The 26,244-nt window shown below is 45.6% G+C and overlaps 1 protein-coding gene across 1 annotated transcript in view; it reads left to right on the forward strand.

Moving 5' to 3' along the window:
- LOC142302024 (lipoxygenase homology domain-containing protein 1-like) overlaps positions 1 to 26,244 on the forward strand; it is a 119,291-nt gene that overhangs the window by 52,705 nt on the left and 40,342 nt on the right. Inside the window, exons 14-16 of the mRNA XM_075343102.1 lie at positions 1,067 to 1,248; positions 5,196 to 5,312; positions 9,414 to 9,576. Of these exons, the coding sequence (XP_075199217.1) occupies positions 1,067 to 1,248; positions 5,196 to 5,312; positions 9,414 to 9,576 (462 nt within the window). The remainder of the gene's footprint in view (positions 1 to 1,066; positions 1,249 to 5,195; positions 5,313 to 9,413; positions 9,577 to 26,244) is intronic.

Genomic DNA, 26,244 nt, shown 5'->3' on the forward strand with positions numbered 1-26,244 from the left:
GAGTGACATCCAGGATGTGCTGACCATTGGCTATGTGTGACATCTGGACCAAACTGACCATTGGCTATGTGTGACATCGAGGCCATACTAACCGTTGGCTCTGTGTATTATCGAGGCCATACTGACCATTGGCTCTATCTGACATCGGGGCCATACTTGCCTTTGGTTCTGAGTGACATCAGGACCATGCTGTCCATTGACTCTGTGTGATATCCAGGCCATGCTGTCCATTGACTTTGTGACATTGGGGCCATACTGACCATTGTCTCTGTGTAACATTTGGACCGTACTGACCATTGACTCCGAGTGACATTGGGACCGTACTGACCATTGGCTCTGTGTGACATCGAGGCCATACTGACCTTTGGCTGTGTAATATTGAGGTCATACTGACCATTGGCTCTGTCTGACATTGGGTCATACTAACCTTTGGCTCTGTGTGATATTGGGGCCATACTGACCATTGGCCCTGCGTGACATCTAGGCCATACTGACCATTGGCTCTGTGTAACATTGGGACCATACTAACCTTTGGCTCTGTCTGACATTGGGCCATACTAACCTTTGGCTCTGTGTACCATTGGGGCCATACTGACCATTGGCTCTGTGTAACATTGGGCCATACTGACCATTGGCTCTGTGTAACATTGGGCCATACTGACCATTGGCTCTGTGTAACATTGGGGCCATACTGACCATTGGCTCTGTGTAACATTGGGGCCATACTAACCTTTGGCTCTGTGTACCATTGGGCCATACTGACCATTGGCTCTGTGTAACATTGGGGCCATACTGACCATTGGCTCTGTGTAACATTGGGCCATACTGACCATTGGCTCTGTATGACATCGGGCCATAATCACCATTGGCTTTGTGTGACATTGTAAAGCCTGTTACATCTGTCTGTACAAACTAAACAACACCGGGACTGATCCAATCTTCCAGAAGTCATTCTTGAAATTCCTTTGCGCAGATTTCTGTACATTTTTGCTCTTCTTCTAGTAATGACTCTTCCATTGTCAGCTCTGATAATAACACGGCGACATTGTGTTTTTGTTTCCCTCAGTTGTTCCATACGAGATCACAGTTTACACTAGCGACATATTTGGAGCAGGGACAGATGCCGATGTTTTCATCGTTCTCTATGGCAGAGATGGAGTCTGTACTCAGCAGAAATCCCTATGTGTGAACAAGCGGGAGCGCAGGATGTATTTCGAGAGGAACTCCGTGGATCAGTTCATAGTGGAGGTAAAGTTTCTAGATATTGCCCATTGTGCATCCTGTACAAGTGGTTTTCTTGCTCCGCACTTCCACACTGCTGAGATGATGAAGGGTGGGATTTGGTAATCTAGTGACTTTCCTCTTCCCAGATTTGGAAGTTAAATTACGGGGAGTCCCAGCCGTACTCACTCGTTCCGCCTGTTATCATTAGTAACATACAGATTTCTTGTTCAGCTGTGTTTCCATCTCTTTCTGTAAATATTTCACTCTGTACAATGGGAATAAGTAGACCCCATGTGAAGAATTTCAGGAATTTTGATTCCTGAGATTCCATTATTCATGGAAGCTATCCATCATGCTGCACCTTCCTACATCCCTGCCTACTAAAGTCCACGCACCCTATATTCAGCCTGTGACCTATAGTTACGGACTTATCACTTCTAACTTCTCCCGTGCTGCACCTATTCTCTAGATTTGGCTTGGATCACTAAACTCCTTCAGATAACTCTCCTAACATCCTTTGCTGTGGTTAAACATTGGATGAGTTTCTCAAGGCTGTCACAATATAATTAATAATTAAAAGACTGTAATTAATGAATAATTAATTAGTAATTGATTAATAATTAAGGCTGTTATCTCTTTAACCATAGATAACGAGGTTGTCTTATTACAACCCCTTCTCTTATGACATCCACGCTGAGGACCGAAAGGATTATGTACGGGGCCCAATGAATGGACTGACCGTGCACTATGTAGAACAGTCAAATCTATTAGAGCGGGAGTCAGACATAATGGGTTTTCTCATCCTGTAGACTCACGGTATATCCACGGGATATGGTAGTTTTGAAAATTTCAGACTAAGTGTTGTTCGGCAATTTTTGGATCTAGTGAGCCGTGTATGTGCAGCCATCTATTAAGGTCTCCCGTAGTGGACATGCCTCAAGTGTTTGAGCTAGGACAACCTCCGTAACAACTCCCTACTCTGGGTCACACAGTTCTGCTGGTTATGATTGGAAACAATCAGTAAACATGTCATTAGATGAGATCTTTTAATGCTATTGGGGAGTGTCTGGCGTTAAAAAAGAGACTTCGTAGAAGGAAAATTGGAACAAACTCCATGTAGTGACTGACTGCAGAGCTTGTGGGGCATATTTACAACGGTCAGTGTAAAATTTGTAGGGTAGGACTGTAGCGGCTCGTCTATGAGCCTAAAAAGCAATGGCTATGGTGGGTTTCACACGTTAAAAAAGAGACTTCGTAGAAGGAAAATTAGAACAAACTCCATGTAGTGACTGTCTGCAGAGCTTGTAGGGCAGATTTACAGCGGTCAGTGTAAAATTTGTAGGGTAGGACTGGAGCGGCTTGTCTATGAGCCTGAAAAGCAATGGCTATCTAACAATAACGGTCTGAGTAGAACTGACCGGCCACGAGTCTCTTGACTTAAATTTACCAGACATGTGGACATACAGTTCGACGTAGGAGACCACTGGCCAGTCTGGACTTCTTGGTCTGTACTCGGACTGTGAATATCAGCCATGTTCAAGAGAGTGACACTGATCATCACATACATAATCATTCAACATAGCTGTCACACTGGGTATGGGGATGTACCAAGCATATGGCCAAAGGGAAGGGAAACCCTGTAATTTAGTGAGAGGGAAGATGGTGACCCCTAACCGAACCTACTGGTGGTGCCTGGGGTTCCTCATCACCCTAGTCTGAGAGTCACGGAGCAGGCAGTAGTAACCGTGTTTTTAGGGGTCAACAGGCTCGTTAACCCCATGCCTCCCCGTTGCCACACCACACACAGGAGGACTCCGCAACAGTTCAGGCGACATTGTATTCTTTTTTACAGACAATAAAGCCGAGACATGACTACTTCTTTAAAACAAACAGTCTTTATTTCTCTTCCACTCCTGCACTGCTTTGGTCCGCATCACACTGGCACCATTACATGTCCCATTAGGGTTCCTCCTACACTACATTCTGGTATTAAATTTAGCAGCAGTTCGTCTTTCTGGCACCTGGACTTTGTAGGACACCTCTAGGCCTCTCATCCCTCAACTTAACTTCATGCTGGCACCGACCGGTTCATAAAGTCTGGTGGGCCACTTCACCCCACACACAGGGGATGCTTGTGCACACGAAGGACCACATACGACGGCGCTCCCCCGTCTGTGCCCAGGCCAGGAACCAGATATACCCTTCTCCTTGAGGGCGCACTTACCTTCAGTTATAGTGAGGAGTATTCTGAGCCAGACAGAAATGAATGCTAGACTCCCGACCATCAGGACTTTACCCCAGTTCACCAATGCTAAAGCGGATCCCACGTGTCACGGCCGCAGCGGTGACCCTTAGGGTCAGAATCTTCAAAGGGCTTCTATAAACAACTCCTCCTATGGGACTCTCCTGATCAACACTCCCTAACTCTCCCTTTTATATGACCTACTCTTCTCCTTTTTATTAACTCTCTCCTTGCCCACCAAGGTTCCAGGACAGCCATGCTATAACACTGCCACCTGGTGGCTATATACACAATACACCTTCATATATACACATATGACATAGATGACCCGTGTGCCGGCTACTTCTGCAGGGGTGGGCGTAACCCTGACCCCCTACACTAGGTAGGGTCCGCACCTATGTACCACACCGGATACCTGACCCTAGGTATCCCTAATGCTGGGCCCTAAGTAGGGAACAGATGGAATGAGCTCTTCGAACTGGACGCCAGACGAGGGCGGCATGAATTGAGTTACTCATCTCTACAAAATTGAATTGGCTAAATGACCAATTTATAGCATTTCCAAAACAGTGGGATGTTTGTATATTCTCCGATGTTTCTATGGTTTCCACCAAGTTCTTCCGTTTCCACATACTGATAGGGGATGTAGATTGGGAGCTCCAATGGTGGGTGCACACAATCTGGACACTCTGTGTCCTTTGATGCAGCTTGCCTTTTTTTGTGCACACGTAAGTGTTATCCACAGGAGACTGCAGCTGCCCGTGGTCATGATCATGGTTCGGGCCGCTCTGGACTTCCGCTCTGTTCTCCCTGAGGAGAACACTTGCATCTTTGCAGCATAAATTGACATTTTGCGGCTTGGAATGCCGATCTACAAAAACTATAAACTCCAACCATTGTACTTCTACTGTACAAGGCAGCGTTTCAGACGTTGCGAAAATAAGCTGCGTCCAAAACGCTGCAAACCCTGATCGTGGGCATCCACCCCAATGAGGACAGTGATGGTAATGATCTCCGTAAATCCCTACAGAATATGATGGCGCTATATAAGCATGCAGAATACCTAGATGATAATGTTCTCAGTATGAAATAGTGGTGCAAGCAAGGACAACCTTATAAAGCCTTCATAGTCACGGGCACTCATTTTTGGACATGGTGATCATCGACTATCACTCCAGGAGTGCGACTGCGGCACAAATTGCTGGAGAAGGTACTGCTGTCTATGATATAAAGTTGTCAGAACACGCAGATCATCACATCTTGCTCACAACTTTTTGTATTTTCTATATCGGAAAACCTGAATTTGTCATTTTTCCTGTTTCATGAGATCTGTAAATTTCCCGCAGACCTACATAACTCATAGTGATGTCGCCGTGCCTTTCTCTTAATGATAAACTCAGCCCTGCCACATGGGTTTGCATCCCGAGCTTACAGATGCACCATTACCGGGAGTAAGCTCACAGTTGGAGGATCTTCTTGTCCCGGCTGCTCCGTCACAGTCAAGCGGACAGCCGGCAATACGGTGATAATAGGCTGCCTGCTGAATTATTCAGTGATCGCTGACAGTCGCTGTCAGAGATTATCGTGCCTAGAATGTAATACGCATCTACACGTTGCGTGGCTGACACCTTCCCCCTTGATTTTGTTCGTTTACTGTCCTTAAATCAACTTTTACTTGACCCACATACTAAGCAACGTCTGGTTTGCTGAATCTCTTCCCTCCCTGCAGCTCGAGGACATCGGCGACGTGATTGAAAAGATTCGTATTGGACACAATAGCACGGGCATCAACGCCGGGTGGCACTTGGACAGAGTGGAGATTCGAAGACTTTTACCAAATGGAAAGGTGGGTTTTTAAAACCATTAATACCTTATTACCGTATATGTTTTATTTTAGACATTTATTTTGTACTATTTATGTATTATTTTAGATCATCTTTAGTTGTTGTTCTATGTAGCATAGTTGTGTATTTTCATGTTCTCAACAGACAGGTTCGATCGGTGTGTTGAGCCATCCCAAAGGGTCGTTTGCTGGTCTCTAAGGGGTACTTTGCACGTTGCAACATCGCTACTGCGATATCGTCGGGGTCAAATCGAAAGTGACGCACATCCGGCGCTGGTAACGACGTCCCAACGTGTAAGCCCTAGATGTGCCGATAAACGATCGCAAAAGCGTCGTAAATCGGCAATCTGTGTAGCGTTGGTCATTTTCATAATGTCGCACCAATAGGAGATACGAAGTTGTTCCTCGTTCCTGCGGTAGCATACATCACTGTGTGTGAAGCCGCAGGAGCGAGGAACATCTCCTTACCTGCCTCCACCGGCTATGTGGAAGAAAGGAGGTGTGTGGGATGTTACGTCCCGCTCATCTCCGCCCCTCTGCTTCTATTGGCCGCCTGCTGTGTGACGTCGCTGTGACGCCGCACGACCCGCCCCCTTAGGAAGGAGGAGAGTTGCCGACTACAGTGACGTCGCAGGGCAGGTAAGTGCGTGCGAAGCTGCTGTAGTGAGAATGTTCACTACAGCATCTATCACAAGATATCGCATGTACGACGGGGGCGGGGACTATCGCACTCGGCATCGCTATCATCGTCTAGCGATGTCGGAGCGTGCAAAGTACCCCTTAGTCTTTTACTACAAATCTTAGAAGATGCTCACCTGCATCATTTTTGAAGCAGAAGATGTTTCAGAGTTTTTTTTTCCTGAAAATTCTTCGTTGATGTCTTTTGCATTGTTTTACGGTTTGTTTTTTTTTTACCTCATATCTAAGATATTGGCGGCTTCCAGAAGGCTCAGGTCATGTCTTTTGGCCACCTCACGGCTTTCAAAGTTTGTAGGGGTTTGAAAGAATTTAAAATTGATGTAGCATGTGGTTTTGACATTACTGTGGATATGTTCCTTCTTTTTTGTGTTTTTTTTAATGCTTTTTCAGGCAGGATTCTAGGCACCTAAAAAGATGTTATGTGCACATGCCCTCTCAGCAACAATCGGGATGAGCACCGATCAATGCTGTTAGACCTCCTAAGTGATGTGATAATTCTAGTTCTCATTGGCACCCTGTCGTGCGCTGTCTGGTTCTGCACACGCGGATTACTACTATGGCATCGGGCTCTGTTCACATTGTAGAGTCCGCCAGGTAATCTGGTCTCTCTTAAGTACTCAGCTTTGCTTGGCGTCGGCTGTGTTGTTTCACTGCTCCCAGCCGTGTAGGAGTTAATCTTTTTTGGAGCAGTGTGCATCTCTTCTGAGGGCGGTTGCTAATTACCATCCTCAGCTGGTCTCTTCCTGTTTAAGGTTGGGGAGTGTAGTAGGAGATCGCCGAAGATAGCTTCAGCGATCCCGGTCTCAGTGGTTGTTCCATTCATGATGAACTACAGTTGTCATCCTTTGTGGTGTGAACGTTCCCCTGTTGTGTGTTTATTCCGTACCCATTTCTTTATTCCTCTGTATACATATTGTCTCCAATTTGTGTGTGCGTGCAGTGTGTACGAATTTTTGTTCTCCCTTGTCCATGTCTTTTCTGTGGGGTTTTATTACTGAGTTTCCAGCCCACTCCCAGGGTGGGAGAGTAAGAGCAGGGCTTGGACAGGAGTAAGGGTCATGCTGGGGGCTTGGACCTGGCTACCATCAAGCCTACCTCCGAGATAAGGGACAGCACAGGGTCTCTAGTCTGAGTCCCAGCTTGGTGGCCCCTGTTCGTCAGTACATACCCTGTGACACCCCTCTTAAGGCAGTCGCAGATATCGCAGCATATAATAAAGTAAGTTGCAGGTTCAGGCCCTTTAAGGAGTCTTCATAAAAAAGTATATAAAAAAGATTTTAAAAAAATATATTTCAAAATTAAAAAATATAAAAGTTTAAATCACTCCCCTCTCTTTTTGCCAATAAAACAAAAAAAGAAAAAGAAAAAATAAGCATATTTGATATCACGGTGGCCTTAAAAGTCCGATGTAATACAATATAAAATTATTTACATCATATGATAAACATTGTGAAGCAGAAAAAAAGGAGGAAAAAGTACAAAAAACTAAAATTCACCTAAGAGGAATAAAATACGGTATATCTGTCCTAATAAAAAGGAAATGTGAGGGCAGGATAGACGGACCACGGGGCCTCTTATGCTGTTAATCATCTTTTTTTCTATATTTTTCATGTTTTTATGCTGGACATGTCATTTTTACCACTTGGTGGCTCAATAGAGTGGACATATTTACAAATATAACCTCTGCGGTAATGTCTCTCTAGGTTTAGCATACATTAATCAAATCTGTAAACTTTCAGAAATGCCTATTGTCGGATAATTATAGTAAACACTTTTCATTTGTTTACAAATCATTGCCTAGGAGATCGACTACCGCATTTGTCTAGCTTGTAAGCACAGTGCTGGAGCTGGATGGAATTAGGAGGTAACAGTACACACCAGTGATCTTGGCCAGCCTCGAACCAGTGCTTACAAGCTCAGTAGAAAAAAAAAAGATAGAATAGAGCGTGTAAGCACTGTGCATGTTCTACTGTCTAGCAGCAGTGGTCGGTTTCCAAGGCAACGAGCAGTTAACAAATGAAAAGAGTTAGTATCTCAAGAACGGCTGAAAATTTTAATAAGCAGTAATTTGCAAAATTTCTTGCTTTTGCAAGAACTACCCAACAATACCAATTTACGAAGATGAGAAATAACACTTTAAAGCGGTACTGCGCCAATGCAATTTGCATTGTACGGACACCTTTACTTACAGATCGAACGCATTAAACAACTTTCGCACAAGTGCATCGGTGATGCACAAATGCTCATTTGGCAAATGCCACATCTGTAACTGCCTGGTTTTTACCACTTGTTCTGCAGATGAACACAAGAAAAAACTGCTCACATTTTGGGAGGAAATATTATTTTTTTTTTTTAACACATTGCACTGATTCACTAGACAGTCGTGAATTTGTTTTATGAATGGTGACCTTGACTGATTAAAGAGTGTGGGGTTTTTTTTGTTTCTTTTTGTTTGTTTTTTTAACAGATATGCATGTATTTAGAGCTTAAAATCATTTTTGCAATTGGGTTTCATTACAAATTTTGCACCGTTTCACTTTTGCATTCCCTTTATTTTCCAACTTTGAGGTGGCCTAGGGTCATAAATCAGCTGAGAAGAGCTCATTAAAATACAAGTAAAAGAGGGAAAAAAACTCAACATAACTTTCACACAGCAAATGTTCTCTGAATTGCTTCCTGGTCCACAGCTTACAGATTCCCTCTAGAGGCAAGCTTTGCAGAAACTAGTCTTATAGCAGAGCTAATTAGCAATAGAGAACAGCTGGCTTTTGCTTTCATTCAGAGTTCAGGAGACCAGATGATCTACTCAACCCTTGCAGCACTGGAAAAAGGAGAATCTGCAGAGCCAGTAGTATTAACCTGACCAAGTGTGTATGAAGCCCTGCGCTGTGCTCTCCTGACACCAGAAATAGGAGAGACCACTCTCTGTCTTGGTACCCTCATGACACCTGAATTTCAACTGCACATGCTCAAGATGCAGAGCGATCTGTGGATGATGTAGGACGCGCCATCCACATCAATCAAGGCAGGAGGATGGCATCTGCAAGAATTGAGAAGGCACCGAGAAGAAAAGAATAGACCCATCAAACCAGACTACACCGTATGCCTTAAGTATAAAAGGTATTTTTTAGCACTTGCTGGGGGAGTTGGGGGCTTACATACAGGTCGATGGACCACCCAATGGTGGTGGCTTTAGTTTCTTGATAAAACCTGGTCACGGGTTTCCTCTAAGTCGGTCTGCAGCCAGCAATAAACAGTGCAACACGGAGACCACAGAAGGTAAACGGCGCAAATTGTAAATTAAATCCAATTGCAAAAATATATTTTAGCCTTGATTACATGCATGTAAGTAAACAGAAATGTGGTGGACAACCCCTTTAAATGTTTTTTTTTCTTATGGCCTAGGGCTCACAAACTGTCACTTTCCCATGCGAGAGATGGTTGGCAAAGTCCGAAGATGACGGAGAAACTATCCGAGAGCTCGTCCCATCAGACATCTTCACCGAAAAGCTCACCAAGGATGGGACTCTAAAACAGATCGAAATGGAGGTTGAAGACCCTCTGGAGAGTAAGATTGTGCAATCAACACAGAGAGGAAGGGGGACACCATAGATAGAAGTCGTAGTAGAAATATCGCCTGCAGTGTAAACAGTGCCCACTATGGATACCCCAGTGTTAGAGGCCATCTTGGGGACTTTTGGTGATGGTCCTCACATCCTTCTAGTAGCCAGACTGAAGAGTCGACAGGCAGTAGCGGTTTTTGATCTGTAGAAGATCTGTTTTCTCACTGGTAATAGTTGGGCGTCATAAACGAGTATCTACTGGCACACTTAAGGTCTAAGGGGTACAGGCATTGGGACTTAAGGCCCACTAACACTAAGCAACATCGCTAGCAACATCGCTGCTAACAAACAACTTTTGTGACGTAGCAGCGATGTTGCTAGTGATGTCGCTGTGTGTGACATCCAGCAACAACCTGGCCCCTGCTTTGAGGTCGTTGGTTGTTGCTGAATGTCATGGGCCATTTTTTATTTGTTGCTGTCCCGCTGTGAAGCACAGATCGCTGTGTGTGACAGCGAGACAGCAACAACTAAATGTGCAGGCAGCAGGAGCCGGCTTCTGCGGAGGCTATTAACCACAGTAAACATCGGGTAACCAAGAAGCCCTGTCCTTGGTTACCCGATATTTACCTTAGTTACCAGCCTCCGCCGCTCTCACTGTCAGTGCCGGCTCCTGCTCTGTGCACATGTAGCTGCAGGACACATCGAGTTAATTAACCCGATGTGTGCTGTAGTTAGGAGAGCAGGGAGCCAGCGCTAAGCAGTGTGCGCTGCTCCCTGCTCTGTGCACATGTAGCTGCAGCACACATCGGGTAATTAACCCGATGTGTGCTGTAACTAGGAGAGCAGGGAGCCAGCGCTAAGCGGTGTGCGCTGCTTCCTGCTCTGTGCACATGTAGCTGCAGCACACATCGGGTAATTAACCCGATGTGTGCTGTACCTAGGAGAGCAGGGAGCCAGCGCTCAGTGTGCGCTGCTCCCTGCTCTCTGCACGTGTAGCTGCGTGCGCTGGTAACAAAGGTAAATATCGGGTTGGTTACCCGATATTTACCTTAGTTACCAAGCGCAGCATCTTCCACGCGGCGCTGGGGGCTGGTCACTGGTTGCTGGTGAGCTCACCAGCAACTCGTGTAGCGACGCTCCAGCGATTCCTGCCAGGTCAGGTTGCTGGTGGGATCGCTGGAGCGTCGCAGTGTGACATCTCACCAGCAACCTCCTAGCAACTTACCAGCGATCCCTATCGTTGTTGGGATCGCTGGTAAGTTGTGTTAGGTTGACCTAACGGTCACAGCTGTTGCCAGCGATGTCCGAATGCAGAGAAGGTACCGGTGACCCCCCCCTCTGCTACTCCGTCTCAATGAAAACAAGCGAACGCCGTTATACACATAAGACTGGAGATGTGCGGCTCCGAATAGAAAGTGTATTGGTATTGTTTACATTACAAAGTTATACAAAGTTGATTAGGGCGTAACTATGCAACATACATATTCATTAATCTACATTCATTAAGGCGTGGATTGCATATTCCCACCAAGAGAAATTAATATAATGACTTATACTCCCATAATAGTCTATTCCGCCTCTCATTCTCATAACAAGATGTTTGTCAGTCATTTCTAAGTCAAAACATTCTGCGTCCTTGAAGTTGGTCTCATAGTTTATTACGCAAATATGTCTGTTTTGGTCTTGCCAGGGAGAATGAATTTCTATTATTTTCTAAGTCAGTGAAAAAGGTTAACTCTTTCCTCACAATCCCCCCTATTGGCGTGATTGATGGACAGGGGGCCATCGAGAAGCTGTGGACTATAGAGAGAGCAGGCTAGTCTCCAGATACTTTCTGAGTCGCGGGTTTGCTCAGGGAGTGTCGTCTCACATCCGTCACCCAGGACTGCCTGCATGCCTCTCGATAGGAGTCTCATCATGATACGCCAAGGTGATTTCTAGAGGAAAGAGTAGAGAAGAGAAAAAAGGCATATTAGTGATTTCTTACGGGTGCTGAATAATCATTGTATCTACATTGCTTCAAGCAGCGGGAAAACAAAGCCATTAGCAACTTGAACACTACATAAGCAACTAGTAAACAGAGTAACACTTGGAACACTGATAGTCTGTTGTAACAGCCTCCCCATTGAAACACTTTGTTTATTGGGACTGCTATGGCTAAGTATGGCATGGAAGAGGCTGTCACAAGTGCGTGTGTACATATCCAGCAGTCTGTGATCTCAAGTTTTTCAGCTAACACTTCATGATGGGTCTCAAATTAATTCTGCCATGGTGTAGAAGGCCCCAAAAAGGGAGTACACATAGAAATACTTATCAGCAGTATTAGGCCTTCTTGCAATGGCTGGCATGGACCCATGTCGATCTCCCCTCAAGTTTGACGGAGGTTGGAGTGGTCAGCTGGACAGTCAAAGGCCCTTCGAATCGTGGCTCAAGGGTCTTTCTCGCGTGCTTCTTTAGGTAAACCCGGTCACCAGGCTTTAGGGAGTGGGTTCCTGGAACGGAATCAGGATCAGGTAGAGAAGAATAGACCCATTGGTGGGTTTCAGTTAGTCTCTTCTGCAGGGAAACAACATAAGACGTTAGGCTATCACATTGCAGGTGTAACTCCTGCGGGAAGTAGCATCCTAATAGAGTAAAGAGCTATGGGGAGACATTCTGTCCATGGTCTACCAGTCTCCTCCACTGCCTTGGCTAGTTTGAGCTTTAGAGAGTTCCATTTAACCTTTCTACTTTCCCTGATGACTGTGGGTGGTAAGGTGTGTGTAAGGCTGACTGCATGCCTAACAGGGCACAGGTGTTCTGAAAAACTTGTCCAGTGAAATGAGTACCTCGGTCTGACTCTATGACTTCAGGGAGTCCAAACTGAGGCACCAGCTCACAGGCCAATTTCTTTGCTGTAATTCGGGCTGTGGCTGAACTGACAGGGTAGGCCTCTGGCCATCCTGAGAAGAGGTCTACACAGACAAGTACAAAGTCGTAGATGCCATGTTTTGGCAACTGTATATAGTCTATTTATACTCTTTGAAATGGGGCAAACGTCTTTGGCATGTGTCTTTGCAGGGATTTAGTTAGCTGGCCTGGATTGTGTTGTTGACAGATGTGACAATCCTTTATTCTCTGGGAGGCGTATTGTCTGAAGCCGGGGGCTATCCAATATGGTTGCATCTGGTTCATGATTGAGTTTGTGCTACCGTGTGTGGGATAGTGGAGTACTTGGAAAATGGCAGGGAACCAACTGCGTGGCAGGACGGGAAGTCCGTTTAGGCGCCAAATCCCCTCCACCTTTTCTGCCCCCTTGGCCCGCCATCCGGCCTTTTCTTCCTCAGAGGCGTTTTCTTGTGTCTCAAAGAGGTTCTGCATTTCTTCCTCCGTCGTTGACACTGTTTCCGTCTCCTTCAAAGGGAGTAAGGCGGCTTGTTTTGCTGTTTGATCGGCCAAGCGATTTCCCCTTGCCTCGGGTGTTTGAGCCTTGGTGTGGGCAGCAAGCTTTATGATTGCTAGCTGTTTTGGTATCAAGGCTACTTCCATTAGTTTCTTCACTGAGGCTCCATGCCTGATGGGATTTCCTGTTGCTGTGAGGAATCCTCTAGTCTGCCAGATAGTGCCAAAATCGTGCACAATGCCGTGTGCATAGGCTGAGTCCGTGTAGATGTTCGCTGTTCGTTCTTCCAGAAACTCAATTGCCCAGATGAGAGCAAGAAGTTCTGCTTCTTGAGCAGATATGCGTGGAGGTAGCGGTTGTTTGGCTAGGACTGCATATAGAGTCACTACTGCAAATCCAGTGTGGAACTTGCCTGCTTCATCAGCGTATCTGCTACCATCCACAAAAAGTTCAAAGTCTGGATTTGTAAGCGGTGTTGCCTGAATATTGTGCAGGGGCTTTGCCTCATGTTCAATGAGTTCCTGACAATCATGATCAAATGGTGCGCTGGTACGTTTGTCACTCTCTTCTGTCCTCTCTTCTGTCCCCCCTTCTAAACTTGTAAAGATCAGCAAGGTTTAGACTTGTAACTCGAGCAAATGAGATGTTTGGGGGTAGCAACAGTGTGCATTGGAGTCTGACTTGTCTTGCCATGGAGAGGTGTTTCAACTGCACTTGATTGAGAACAGCATAAATGTCATGGCTGGTAAGGATGGTAGTCGGGAAATCGAGTGAGATTTCAGATGCTTTCTGCAGTATGTTTGAAACTGCTGTAACAGCACGGACACAGGTTGGTGCTGCTTTTGTGACGTCGTCAAGTTGAGAGGAGTAGTACCCGATTATGTGATGTTTGTCCGTCTTCTGGGTGAGTACTCCTACGGCAAATCCTTGAAGCTCTGCTACGAACAGATTAAAGGTGAGATCATAGTTTGGTAGTGCCAGAGCAGATGCATCAATCACTAGTTCCTTGAGCTTTTGAAAGTTTTGTCAAGCTTCTTCTGTAAGGGAAAAAGGAACATTCTTTGTGCAATCATACAGCGGTTGCATGAGTAGTGACGCATTGGGAATCCACCGTCTGCATTTATCTCTGCTTGCTTTGCATCCTACTTCTGCCAGAAAGGTAAGCATTTCTCTTCACTAGGGAAGCACAGTAGTAAATCATCCACGTACTGGTAGATGTACTGCGAGAGGTAGCGGGAGGGGGGATTGTCTCAGCTGCGGTGGCGTAATTCCAGGCTTGACTGAAACTTTTACTGTGGGCACGGGTAGTGTGCCGAGGTCAGTTTTTTATGTGGACCAGAGTTTTGCAGGAACTTGTAGAAGTATTGGGTCCGTGTTTACTTCATGTGTAACTTCAGATTCTGGTCAGTCTTCTATCATCTGGAGAGTGCACAGGACTTCTTCTGGGATATCTTTTGGAATTTGCAGGATAGCATATCCATCTTCATTGTAGACAATCTGAGCTTGTAGTCTTGATAGTAGATCGGCTCCCACTAGGGCATCTCCACCCAGGGGGGACACTAAGAATTTAGACACGAACATGTGTGGTCCCAGTTTCACCTTCAGTGGATGTGTTATTGGGATTATCTGGGCTTGTCCATCAAATCCGGATACTACAGTAGCTTCAGATGAGATGGATCCTTCAGGCACTAGGTTCCTGGGGTTCAGGAGCGTGAGGCTCCTGAGTCCACCAAAGCTCTTATTTCCTTGTTGCCAATGTGAAGGGGGACATGTATAAATGGACCTCTGGCATCCCTATCCCGTGCTGCCGCAAGTCAGGCAGTCTTCTCCTCCTGACTCTCGGGTCGGTTTTGAGTGTCCCTCTTCTTCTTTCTACAGTCTCTGATCACGTCCTCTGACTCCACAATAGTAGCAGGTCGGAGCCTTCTTTCTTGTACCTTCTGGCTGGCCGTCCACTGCTGCTATGACAACTTTCTTGTTGCTCCTTTTATCCTTTGCGTCGGTTTCTAAGCCACTTGCTTTGTTGACTAGAAGATCTATGTCTTCCATGTTCCTCCATTCTGGGCAGCACGCTTTCAATCTTTCTGCCAGAGGTGCATGTATTCCATCCATGAAGGATCTTACCATCAGGCGACGTATTGCACCCGCTTGTAAGTCCAGCCCTTCATTTGCGAATGACTGCATCAATCTGTAGTAAAATAAGCTGACATTCTCCACAGGACCTTGATGCACTGGTCCCATTGTGCCTTTAGTTCTTTGCTCCTGGGCGCAGAAGAGACTGAGTCTTATCATGAAGTCTTGGCCCGATTCCACATTACGGGTATCGTCCGGAGCATGTTCTGTCAGGTGGGCAGTGAGTTTGGCATACAGTTCGGGAGACATTTTAACTCTACACAAACCTTCCATGTCCAACCAAGTGCTTCTGTAGGAGACCTGTATTTGGTTCAGGTAACGTGAAAAACTGACTGGGTTTCTAGTCGGGTCTGGAGCATTTTGCTCTTCTTTCCACTACGGGATAAAGAGGCACTGGTGCTGTGGCTTGTGGCTTGTAGCCTGTGCTGTGGGGCTGCACAGGCTAGGCATGTTTCACTCCAGTCCGGATTTTGTTGGCTACAGTTTGTGCAGGTCCATTCCGGGGATCCTGCTATTTTTGGAGCTGTTCCAGGAGTAGCTGACAGGTACGGAGGGGGCTGCGGATCCTTATTAGCTTGCTTCCCAGCTTCCTCCCATGTGTCTGATTCTTCATGGTATATCGAACCTTGATCGTGGGCTGTTTTTGCCATGTCAGAAAGAGTTCTGACTAGTTCAGTCCATGATTTATCTGCTATCACTCCTGCTCTAGTAGCTCTTATTGTGTCCCATTTGTTGGGGTCCAATTGATCCTTCCCCTTCAATCCAAATGTCTTAATAAACTTCCTTGGACTGACTGGCTGTTCTTTTGCCATGATAACACGTAATGAGATGTTGCAGGGTGCATCCAGCTCTTCTGTCTTTTGATATTCGTTGCCCATTCTTCTTCTTCTATCTTCTTCAGCTTTTAGACCCTTGAACGTCCTTTGGACTAAACCTACCTATCCTGGAGATACTCAGAGACTAACTCCTTTTGTATTCCTACCTAAGGTGAGGTCTAGAACCACCTTTCCTGGAAGTACCCAAAGACTGATTCTTGATGTGTATTCCTACTGAAAGGTGGTGTCCTAACTTCAGAGGGGGCTGAGAATGTTGAATGGCGCTGGGTTACCCTTCTTGTAACAGAGATACACTCTATATCCGATAGCAATGGCAAACAGGGCTATTCCCACTAACACTAGGGCAGTGAATATCACATCCATTGGACAGAGCAGGTACACTATTCCCTTTCAACACTCACTGATGTATGGGATCTATGACAACCAACAAGGACAACAGCACAGAAGTAAAGCGCAGGAGAGCAGACACACGACACACGGAGAGGCAGAGAAACACAGAGAAACAAACAAGCAAACAAACAAGGCACAAAAAACATCAGCTGGCAAGGCTCTCTCAGAGTTCAGTGGAAACCCGCCAATAACCCAGTTTCTACTCACAGTGTACCATTTTGCGCGTTGAGGAGAGGGGAGATCAGATGTGGGGAGCATAAAGAGAAGAATAAGGTTCAACTCTTACCTGGCCAGGTGTTTCTGGTCCCCACGTCTGGTCACCTCCTCCTCGGCTTGGCAAGACAATCCACTGCGTCCTGGGATTAGAAACACGGGTCCCTGCTTTTCGGGCGCCAGATAATGTTAGGTTGACCTAACGGTCACAGCTGTTGCCAGCGATGTCCGAATGCAGAGAAGGTACCGGTGACCCCCCCCTCTGCTACTCCGTCTCAATGAAAACAAGCGAACGCCGTTATACACATAAGACTGGAGATGTGCGGCTCCGAATAGAAAGTGTATTGGTATTGTTTACATTACAAAGTTATACAAAGTTGATTAGGGCGTAACTATGCAACATACATATTCATTAATCTACATTCATTAAGGCGTGGATTGCATATTCCCACCAAGAGAAATTAATATAATGACTTATACTCCCATAATAGTCTATTCCGCCTCTCATTCTCATAACAAGATGTTTGTCAGTCATTTCTAAGTCAAAACATTCTGCGTCCTTGAAGTTGGTCTCATAGTTTATTACGCAAATATGTCTGTTTTGGTCTTGCCAGGGAGAATGAATTTCTATTATTTTCTAAGTCAGTGAAAAAGGTTAACTCTTTCCTCACAGTTGTTTAGTGTGACTGGACCTTAAGGGGTACTGGCATTGGGACTTAAAGACCAGGCAATGCTCTATAAGAAGCATTATGCAAATTAGATTTCCACTAGCTTTTGTTCTCCTGGAGGAGAAGTAATTTGCATGGAGAACTCAAATACTTGAAGTGGCTTTCTAAGGGGGCCAATGGAGTAGAATTATATTTGCTTTTACTTCAATTATTTGGCACAAAATGCTATTTTTTTGCTGTGGTTTTCCAGTATACACCATATTTATAATCCATTTGTGACAGTTCATTTCATTGTCGCCTTATTCAATAGTTTCTTTTATTTTTAATTTGTATAGTGGAGCGGTTTAGTATTTCAGATGTGTTTAGACAAAGCTACAAGACTTTTTATACAGTGACAAAAAAGTCATAAAATCCTTCAGTATGGAAGCGAGGTAGATACTGGAGTAACATTTCTGAATAGAAGAGTTTTATCTTAAGATGTGCCAAATTTACAAAACATCGTGCCGCTTTTTATAAATTTTGTGCTTAAGCCGATGACCTCAAACTTAACTCTTACTAAAAAACAAACTAAAAATGTCGTGATAATACATCGTTAACAGAAGCACGGAGTCCACATACATACATACAGTACATACATAGTGTTTCTCCGAAAATAAGACACGGTCTTATATTTATTTTGCCCCGAAAAATGCGCTAGGGCTTATTTTTGAGGTAGGGTTTCTTCACAGGGAAACACTGTTGGGGGTAAATTTACCCCTCGAAAAAGCAGCCCCCACCCCCTTCCCAGGAGAATCATACTTATCAGACCCCCGGATGTCTGCATAGCTCCTAGGTCTTCCTTCGACCTTCGGCCATCACTACCAGCAGTATACTCCATGCTGTCCTTCCCCTGCTTTTGGCTGACACACTCACACACATCAGATTGCACACACACACACACACACACACACACGCACCACATCTGGCGATACCCATTGCTTTCGGCCAGCAAGGGAAGATGGGACACAGTGTAGTGGAGTGCGAGGACCTGCGGTGGAACACATTGCTGCATTCCACGGCAGGGCCTTCATATGTTCCTTCGTAGGTCGTCGCACAACACTGCACTGTGTTCCAGATTTTCCTGCTGGCCGGAATCAAACGGAATCTCCAGATGTGGTGAGTATGTGTGTATGTGTGTGCAATCTGATTGTGTGTGTGTGTGTGCCTGTATAATCTGATGCGTGTGTGTGCGATCTAATGTGTGATTGTGTGTATGTGTGCAATCTGTTGTGTGTATGTGTGCAATCTGATGTGTGTGGGTGTGCGATCTGATGTGTGTGCGTGTGCGATCTGATGTGTGTGGGTGTGCGATCTGATGTGTGTGGGTGTGCGATCTGATGTGTGTGAGTGTGCGATCTGATGTATCTGAGTGTGCGATCTGATGTGTGTGGGTGTGCGATCCAATGTGTGTGGGTGTGCGATCTGATGTGTGTGGGTGTGCGATCTGATGTGTGTGGGTGTGTGATCTGATGTGTGTGGATCTGCGATCTGATGTGTGTGGGTGTGCGATCTGATGTGTGTGTGATCTGATGTGTGTGGGTGTGCGATCTGATGTGTGGGGGTGTGCGATCTGATGTGTGTGCGATCTAATGTGTGGGGGTGTGCGATCTGATGTGTGTGGGTGTGCGATCTGATGTGTGTGGGTGTGCGATCTGATGTGTGTGGGTGTGTGATCTGATGTGTGTGGGTGTGCGATCTAATGTGTGTGAGTGTGCGATCTGATGTGTGTGAGTGTGCGATCTGATGTGTGTGGGTGTGCGATCTGATGTGTGTGGGTGTGTGATCTGATGTGTGTGCATCTGCGATCTGATGTGTGTGGGTGTGCAATCTGATGTGTGGGGGTGTGAGATCTGATGTGTGTGGGTGTGCGATCTGATATGTGTGGGTGTGCCATCTGATGTGTGTGGGTGTGCCATCTGATATGTGTGGGTGTGCCATCTGATATGTGTGGGTGTGCCATCTGATGTGTGTGGGTGTGTGATCTAATGTGTGTGGGTGTGCGATCTGATGTGTGTGGGTGTGTAATCTAATGTGTGGGGGTGTGCGATCTGATGTGTGTGGGTGTGCAATCTAATGTGTGGGGGTGTGAGATCTGATGTGTGTGGGTGTGTGATCTGATATGTGTGGGTGTGCGATCTGATTTGTGTGGGTGTGCCATCTGATATGTGTGGGTGTGCCATCTGATATGTGTGGGTGTGCCATCTGATATGTGTGGGTGTGCCATCTGATGTGTGTGGGTGTGTGATCTAATGTGTGTGGGTGTGTGATCTAATGTGTGTGGGTGTGCCATCTGATATGTGTGGGTGTGCCATCTGATGTGTGTGGGTGTGTGATCTAATGTGTGTGGGTGTGCGATCTGATGTGTGGGGGTGTGCGATCTGATGTGTGTGGGTGTGTAATCTAATGTGTGGGGGTGGGAGATCTGATGTGTGTGGGTGTGCGATCTGATGTGTGGGGGTGTGAGATCTGATGTGTGTGGGTGTGTAATCTAATGTGTGTGGGTGTGCGATCTGATGTGTGGGGGTGGGAGATCTGATGTGTGTGGGTGTGTAATCTAATGTGTGGGGGTGTGAGATCTGATGTGTGTGGGTGTGCAATCTAATGTGTGTGGATGTGATTTCCTCTGCAGGTCCTCCCAATCGGTATCTGGTGAGTATGATTGTGGGGTCTTCTCTCTTTTTTCTTCTCTTTTGCGGGTGTCGGCTTTCTATAACGAACTTTTTTTAGCTGCATGGACAGTTCATTATTGAAGCACACAACTAGGGCTTATTTTTGGGGTAGGGCCTATATTTAGGCCTTACGCCGAAAATGCTGAAAATTCGTGCTAGGGTTTATTTTTGAGATTGGGCATATTTTTGGAAACCATGTAGTAAGACATTTATAATAATGCATACTTAGACTGCAAACACACCACTCCCCTACTCGCATGCAGACCAACCTCCCTTGCATTGACCCACGGCAATAAAACACTGAAATGTATACTTTTGTTGGATGGGGTCGGCAACAGCTTTATTATTCTCTTCTTTCTTTTTATATCAACTATTTTCTTAAACCTTTTAACATATTTAACATCTGGAAACCGAGCCGTTATGCACTACCTGAGTCCCAGAGAACAAGTCCATCCTCGGTTCTGTATTCTCCAACTGTTTCTTATATAAATCGCCAGCTGTGACTTGAACGTTTCCACTAAAACAAGAAAACCATATCAGCAAAACATAAAGAACCATATATATATATATAAAGGGGAGGGAGGGCAAGGAGCTCAGTCAACAGGTACCGGAAAGGGTCCGACAGGTGAGCAGTCCAGCCCCATTAAGGGCTGGAAGGTATCAACAACTTATGCAGGTGTGGGACAGAGGGGTAACAGGGAGGAGAAAAGAGGGAGTAAGTCCATTATAACCAGTGTTCAATAGTATGTTTATAGGAGGTGCATCAAGGTTACCCCCTTTTAATGGGATAACATCTTTATGCCCACAACAAACGCTTGAGCCACCGGTATACATAGACAAGCACAATAGTAAACATTTTAAGACACAGACTAGTACAACAGGAGAGGGGACACTGCCCACGAGGGCTCACAGTCTACAGGGAAGAGGTTGAGGGTACAGTAGGTCAGGGTGGATCGGGTCATGCGATGCTATGGTGGACTAAGGGTTACTTCAGGTTGTAGGCTTGTTGGAAGAGGTGGATCTTCAGGTTCCTTTTAAAGGTTTCGATGGTAGGCGAGAGTCTGATATGTTGAGGTAGAGCATTCCAGAGTATGGGAGAGGCACGGGAGAAATGTTCTATGTATTTGTGGGACGAGGAGAGATGAGGGGAGTAGAGAAGGAGATCTTGTTTGGATCGGATGTTGTGTGCAGGTAGGTATCGGATGTATGGAGGAGACATGTTGCGGGTGGCTTTGTATTTCATGGTTAGTGTTTTCAAACTGAGTCTTTGGGTAATGGGAAGCCAGTGAAGGGATTGGCATAGAGAAGAGGCTGGGGAATAGCGAGGGGAGAGGTGAATTAGGCAAGCAGCAGAGTTTAGGATAGATTGGAGGGGAGTAAGAGTGTTTGAAGGGAGGCCACAGAGCATAATGTTACAGTAGTCAAGGTGGGAGATAATGAGGGCATACATTAGTGTTTTTGCAGATTCTTGGTCATGGAATGTACGGATCGGGAACATATTTTTGAGTTGGAGTTTGCAGGCAGTGGAAAGGGCTTAGATATGTGGCTTGAATGAGAGAGCAGAGTCAAGGGTTACCCCCAGGCAGCGAGCGCGCAGGACTAGGGAGAGTGAGCAGCCATTGACTTTGATAGATAGGTCAGGTGGGGTGGTAGAGTGAAATTGGAGAAAGATAATGAATTCTGTTTTTTCCATCTTCACTTTAAGAAATCAAGCAGAGAAGAATGATGAGATAGGAGACACACACTGTGGGATTTTGGTTAGTAATGAGCTGATATCAGGGCCAGACATTTTCTTATACCACCAAAGGTCCCATATATTTCAACCCTAATCATTGTTAGGATAGTTAGATCTATAAATTATAAACCAAATATCGCTCGTCTGCCACAGTAGTGTCATTTTTAATGAGCAGCAGCCTCTTTATTACAGAGTTCCTTCAGGTTCCTTATGTCATGGGCCTGTTCTTACAGCAGCAAAGGCCTCATATATCTCAATCCCAATTGGTATCCTCATAATTGGGCCTTATTGCTAAACATGACTGGTCTATATAAATGCAAATACAGTGTTTGTACTATCATTATGACTGAGCAGTCACCTCTTTATCACTGAGCAGATGACAGGTTCCTTATGGCGCAGGCCTGTGCTTACAGCAGCAAAGACACAATACATAGATCTAAATCAGTGTCAAGAGAATTGGGCTTGAAAATTATAAACAGCCGTCGTCTACGTAAATACGGATATAGCGACAGAAGCATCGTTATTAATGAGCAGCAGCCTCTTTACTACTGAGCTGATGGCAGGTTACTTATGACACAGGCCTGTGCTTACAGCAGCAAAGGCGTGATATATCTCCATCCTGATCGGTGTAGAGAGGATTGGGCCTGTAAATGATGAATTTATTGGATGATGAGTAGTTTTATTGCATTGCCACTACTTTCCTGTGGCAGTCGCTGCACAGATTTACAGAGGCACTATGCCAGTGATCCCCCTCCCCCGTCCTGCTACAGACGTAGCAGCTGCTTCTGTATTCCCCCAGTCTGGACTCCCCATACAGAGCCATGTTGGGGGAAAGGCGGGGTGTTCAGACATCATCCATAACAAAAGCTGGGACTAATGTGCTGCATTAATGCATGTTAACCTGTATTGTTACTCCGTGTTCACCCATCTGTTCCCGGAGAGATCACAATACCGGGATCATTCTACAAACTGGGGCCTGTGGGGCAAAGTCTGGGTCACACTCCACAGTCCCTGGCATGTTCACTACATTTTTACAATCATTTTTTTTTTTCAGTTCTCAACATGATGGGTTTTTTTTTTATGAAATTCTTAGTAAAATCTTAGATTTTGAATTTCTCATTACATCACTATCATAATTATTACTATATATCACTTTTTCCGATCTTATTCTTTTAAGCAACTTATAGTTGTGACACAAAATTTGTTTTTTTTAGAACGTTTACTGCTTCCGCGTTTTTTAGATCTTTTAGTTTGCTGTTTCTCTGGTTACTGAACTACAATAATAAAGATTTCATACTTTTCTAAACTTTTATTGACAAATACATCAAGTTTATGTAAGACTCATTTACACTGTTGTCCCTTATCGTCTGAAAGTCCCACACATGAATTGTCTCAGGAGGCTTTAAGGCCGCTTTACACACAGCGACATCGCTATCGAGATATCGTTGGGGTCACGGAATTCGTGACGCTCATCCGGCCTCGTTAGCGACATCGTTGCATGTGAGTTGTGACACTTACCAGCGACCGCTAACGATTCGAAAAGTGCAAAAAATCGTTGGTTGTTGACACGTCATTCGTTTCCCAAAAATCGTTGCTCGTTTGGTACGCAGGTTGTTCGTCGTTCCTGAGGCAGCACACATCGCTACGTGTGACACCCCGGGAACGATGAACAACAGCGTACCTGCGTCCTCCGGCAACGAGTTGGGAGTGACGTTCATGCGGCTGCTCTCCGCCCCTCCGCTTCTATTGGACGCCTGCTGTGTGACGTCGCTGTGACGCCGCACGAACCTCCCCCTTAAAAAAGAGGTTGTTCGCTGGCCACAGCAACGTCGTTAGGAAGCTAAATTCGTGTGATGCGTACCAGCGATATTGTTCGCCACGGGCAGCGATTTGCCCGTGACGCACAAACGACGGGGGCGGGTGCGATCGCTAGCGGCATCGCTAGCGATGTTGCAGCATGTAAAGCGGCCTTTACTGTTGACGCCGCACGAACCTCCCCCTTAAAAAAGAGGTTGTTCGCCGGCCACAGCAACGTCGTTAGGAAGCTAAATTCGTGTGATGCGTACCAGCGATATTGTTCGCCACGGGCAGCGATTTGCCCGTGACGCACAAACGACGGGGGCGGGTGCGATCGCTAGCGGCATCGCTAGCGATGTTGCAGCGTGTAAAGCGGCCTTTACTGTTGACACAGCACAGGACTCAAGGTAGCCCTCAAGTTTTCTTCTCCGGGCAATCATTCCTCCAGATATCCTAAACTGTTTGAAGAGGGCTTCATCAAAGTAAATAACTGTGCGGAAATGGATAGTATAGAAGAGGACGGGGATAAACTCATGTTCTCTGATAAAGCTCCCTTCAGACTGTTTGGGATATCTGGAAGAAGGATTGTCTGGAGAAAAGTTAATGGGTACTGTCACGCTCCCCGTGTCCCAGCACCGCTCCTTACCCACTGATCCAGTCCACGTGTTCATCAGTCATGGCTGCCGCTCCCGCTCTTGCTCCCCTGAGTCCTGTTCCTGGTCTCAGGAGTCTGACTCTGAGTCTTGGCCTCATGGTTCTGTATAGGACCGGGCCACGCCCACTCTCCTGCTCTTATAGGCCCAGCACACCTGCAGCAGGAAATGACATGAGGCTGTGCTGGGTATATAAGACTTGCCTTTCCATGTGGGCGGGGCCTGATCAACGTGTCTTGTAGCTAGTCTTATGAGCTAGGTGCTCAGGTCCCCTGGTACCGTGTCCTACTGACTTTTTGTCCTTGCACTCTGGTACCTGTGCCTGTTTACATTACTGTCCGAAAGAACTCTGTGACCCTGGTGACCTGCTTATACTTGTCCCTGCCACGTCAGTGCTCCGGCTGCCGTGTGCCCTGCCCTCCGGTGGGGTGCAAGGTCCAGTGGATCCATCTCCTGGGCCCACCAGTACTCCCGGCCCTGACAGGTACCATGAGTCCTGTGGCATCCCAACTGTAAGGCCTACTGAGATGGCTTCTCATCCATGGAGGAGGCTCACTCACAACTTCGCCTAAGAATACGGCCATGAATAAAGAACAGGATCTAAACATCCTCGAAGAGCAACTTCTTCCAATCATCCAGGAAAAAATTGGTTATGAGTAATCAATGATTTTTCCACTATGATGGAGACCATATCACCAGGAAAAAATGATAACCAAGTGGCTAATTTGGCCCACAAGTTGATATCCAACCAGAAGTTTTGTAAAATAACGGTCACCACTGTAAATATTGAGTCTTTACATAAACTTGGTATATGTGTCAATAAAAGTGTAAAAACCTATGAAATGGTGATAAACTGTACTTCAGTAACCATAGAAGCATCCTAATAAAATACCTAAAAACACTGAAATAGAAAACTTTGAAAGGCACCCTTCACACGTCCATTGAAAAAACGCACGTGTTGCATGGTCCATTTTGTCCTTCCATGTGCTGTCCGAATGTGACCGGTTCCGGGAAAAACGATGATACTAAAATTAATGGGGTTTTTTGTGTGTAAAAGATATGCAAAGCCAGAAAAATGATAGATAAATGCTAGATAGATAGATAGATAGGCTGTACAACTATTTTGATGAATGTGAGAACCGCTGGTAGCAATGAACTGCGGTTGACCTCATGACGTCACCACTCATCACTGCCGGCAGCCTTTGTCACACAGCGCAGCATGAAAACCGCAGAGTCTGCTGTTTCAGCCTGTGAAGCTCGTTCTCTGCACATTCTTCATCGACTGCGCCACTGTGTCTGGGAACATTGTGGGACATCCATTTGTCAATTCACAACCAGCATTAACCCCGTAAACCATTACCCTAATTGCCACCACCCCAGGGAAGAGCCGGGTTAAGCAACAGAATTGGTGCATCTAATGGATACGCCACTTCTGGAGCGGCTGCGGGCTGCTATTTTTTGGCTGGGAAGGGCTAAATAGCTATGGACCTTCCCGCCCTAATAATGTGAGCCCCCAGCTGTCTGTTTTACCTTGGCTGGTAATGAAAAATAGAGGGCACCCCACTCAATTTTTTCTTCAATTATTATTTATTAATTAGGTTGTACAGCCATTTAGCCAATCTGTCTGTCTCTGTCTCCCTTTCCATCTATCTCTTTTAGCATTGTCTTCAGTACATGTAAAAATGGACACCACACTTTCCAGGGACACGGGCTTGTGAAGGGGGCAAAAATAAAACTTTGTGGCTACGACTGTACATATCCATAGTACAATTTCCTGAAATGCTAGAGAGAGAGATTGACAAATAGATACATAGATAGATGCTTAGATACACATAAAATAATACAGCAGCCTCTGTAAGCACTTATATGTCTGCAAACATTGACATCATGGAATTGTTGCTGCCATGATATATAGAATAGAATTATAAAAAGAAGATACTTGGCGCACAAATTGGTTGATTGATGTGAGCCCACCAGCCACAATAAGGCAACCTTTCTTTGATGGGACCCTATACTTAAAATTTATCAAACATGCCCTTCCCAAGCTAAAAGCTTTTGATACAGAAATAATGCAGTCCAAATTTAATATATTCAATGTCCACATATATTTTAGCACTTTACAGAGGTTGAAGTATTCTGTTTGTATATTATGCAGTCG

The sequence above is a fragment of the Anomaloglossus baeobatrachus genome, chromosome 1, assembly GCF_048569485.1.
Source record: "Anomaloglossus baeobatrachus isolate aAnoBae1 chromosome 1, aAnoBae1.hap1, whole genome shotgun sequence".
In the NCBI taxonomy this organism is placed as follows: domain Eukaryota; kingdom Metazoa; phylum Chordata; class Amphibia; order Anura; family Aromobatidae; genus Anomaloglossus; species Anomaloglossus baeobatrachus.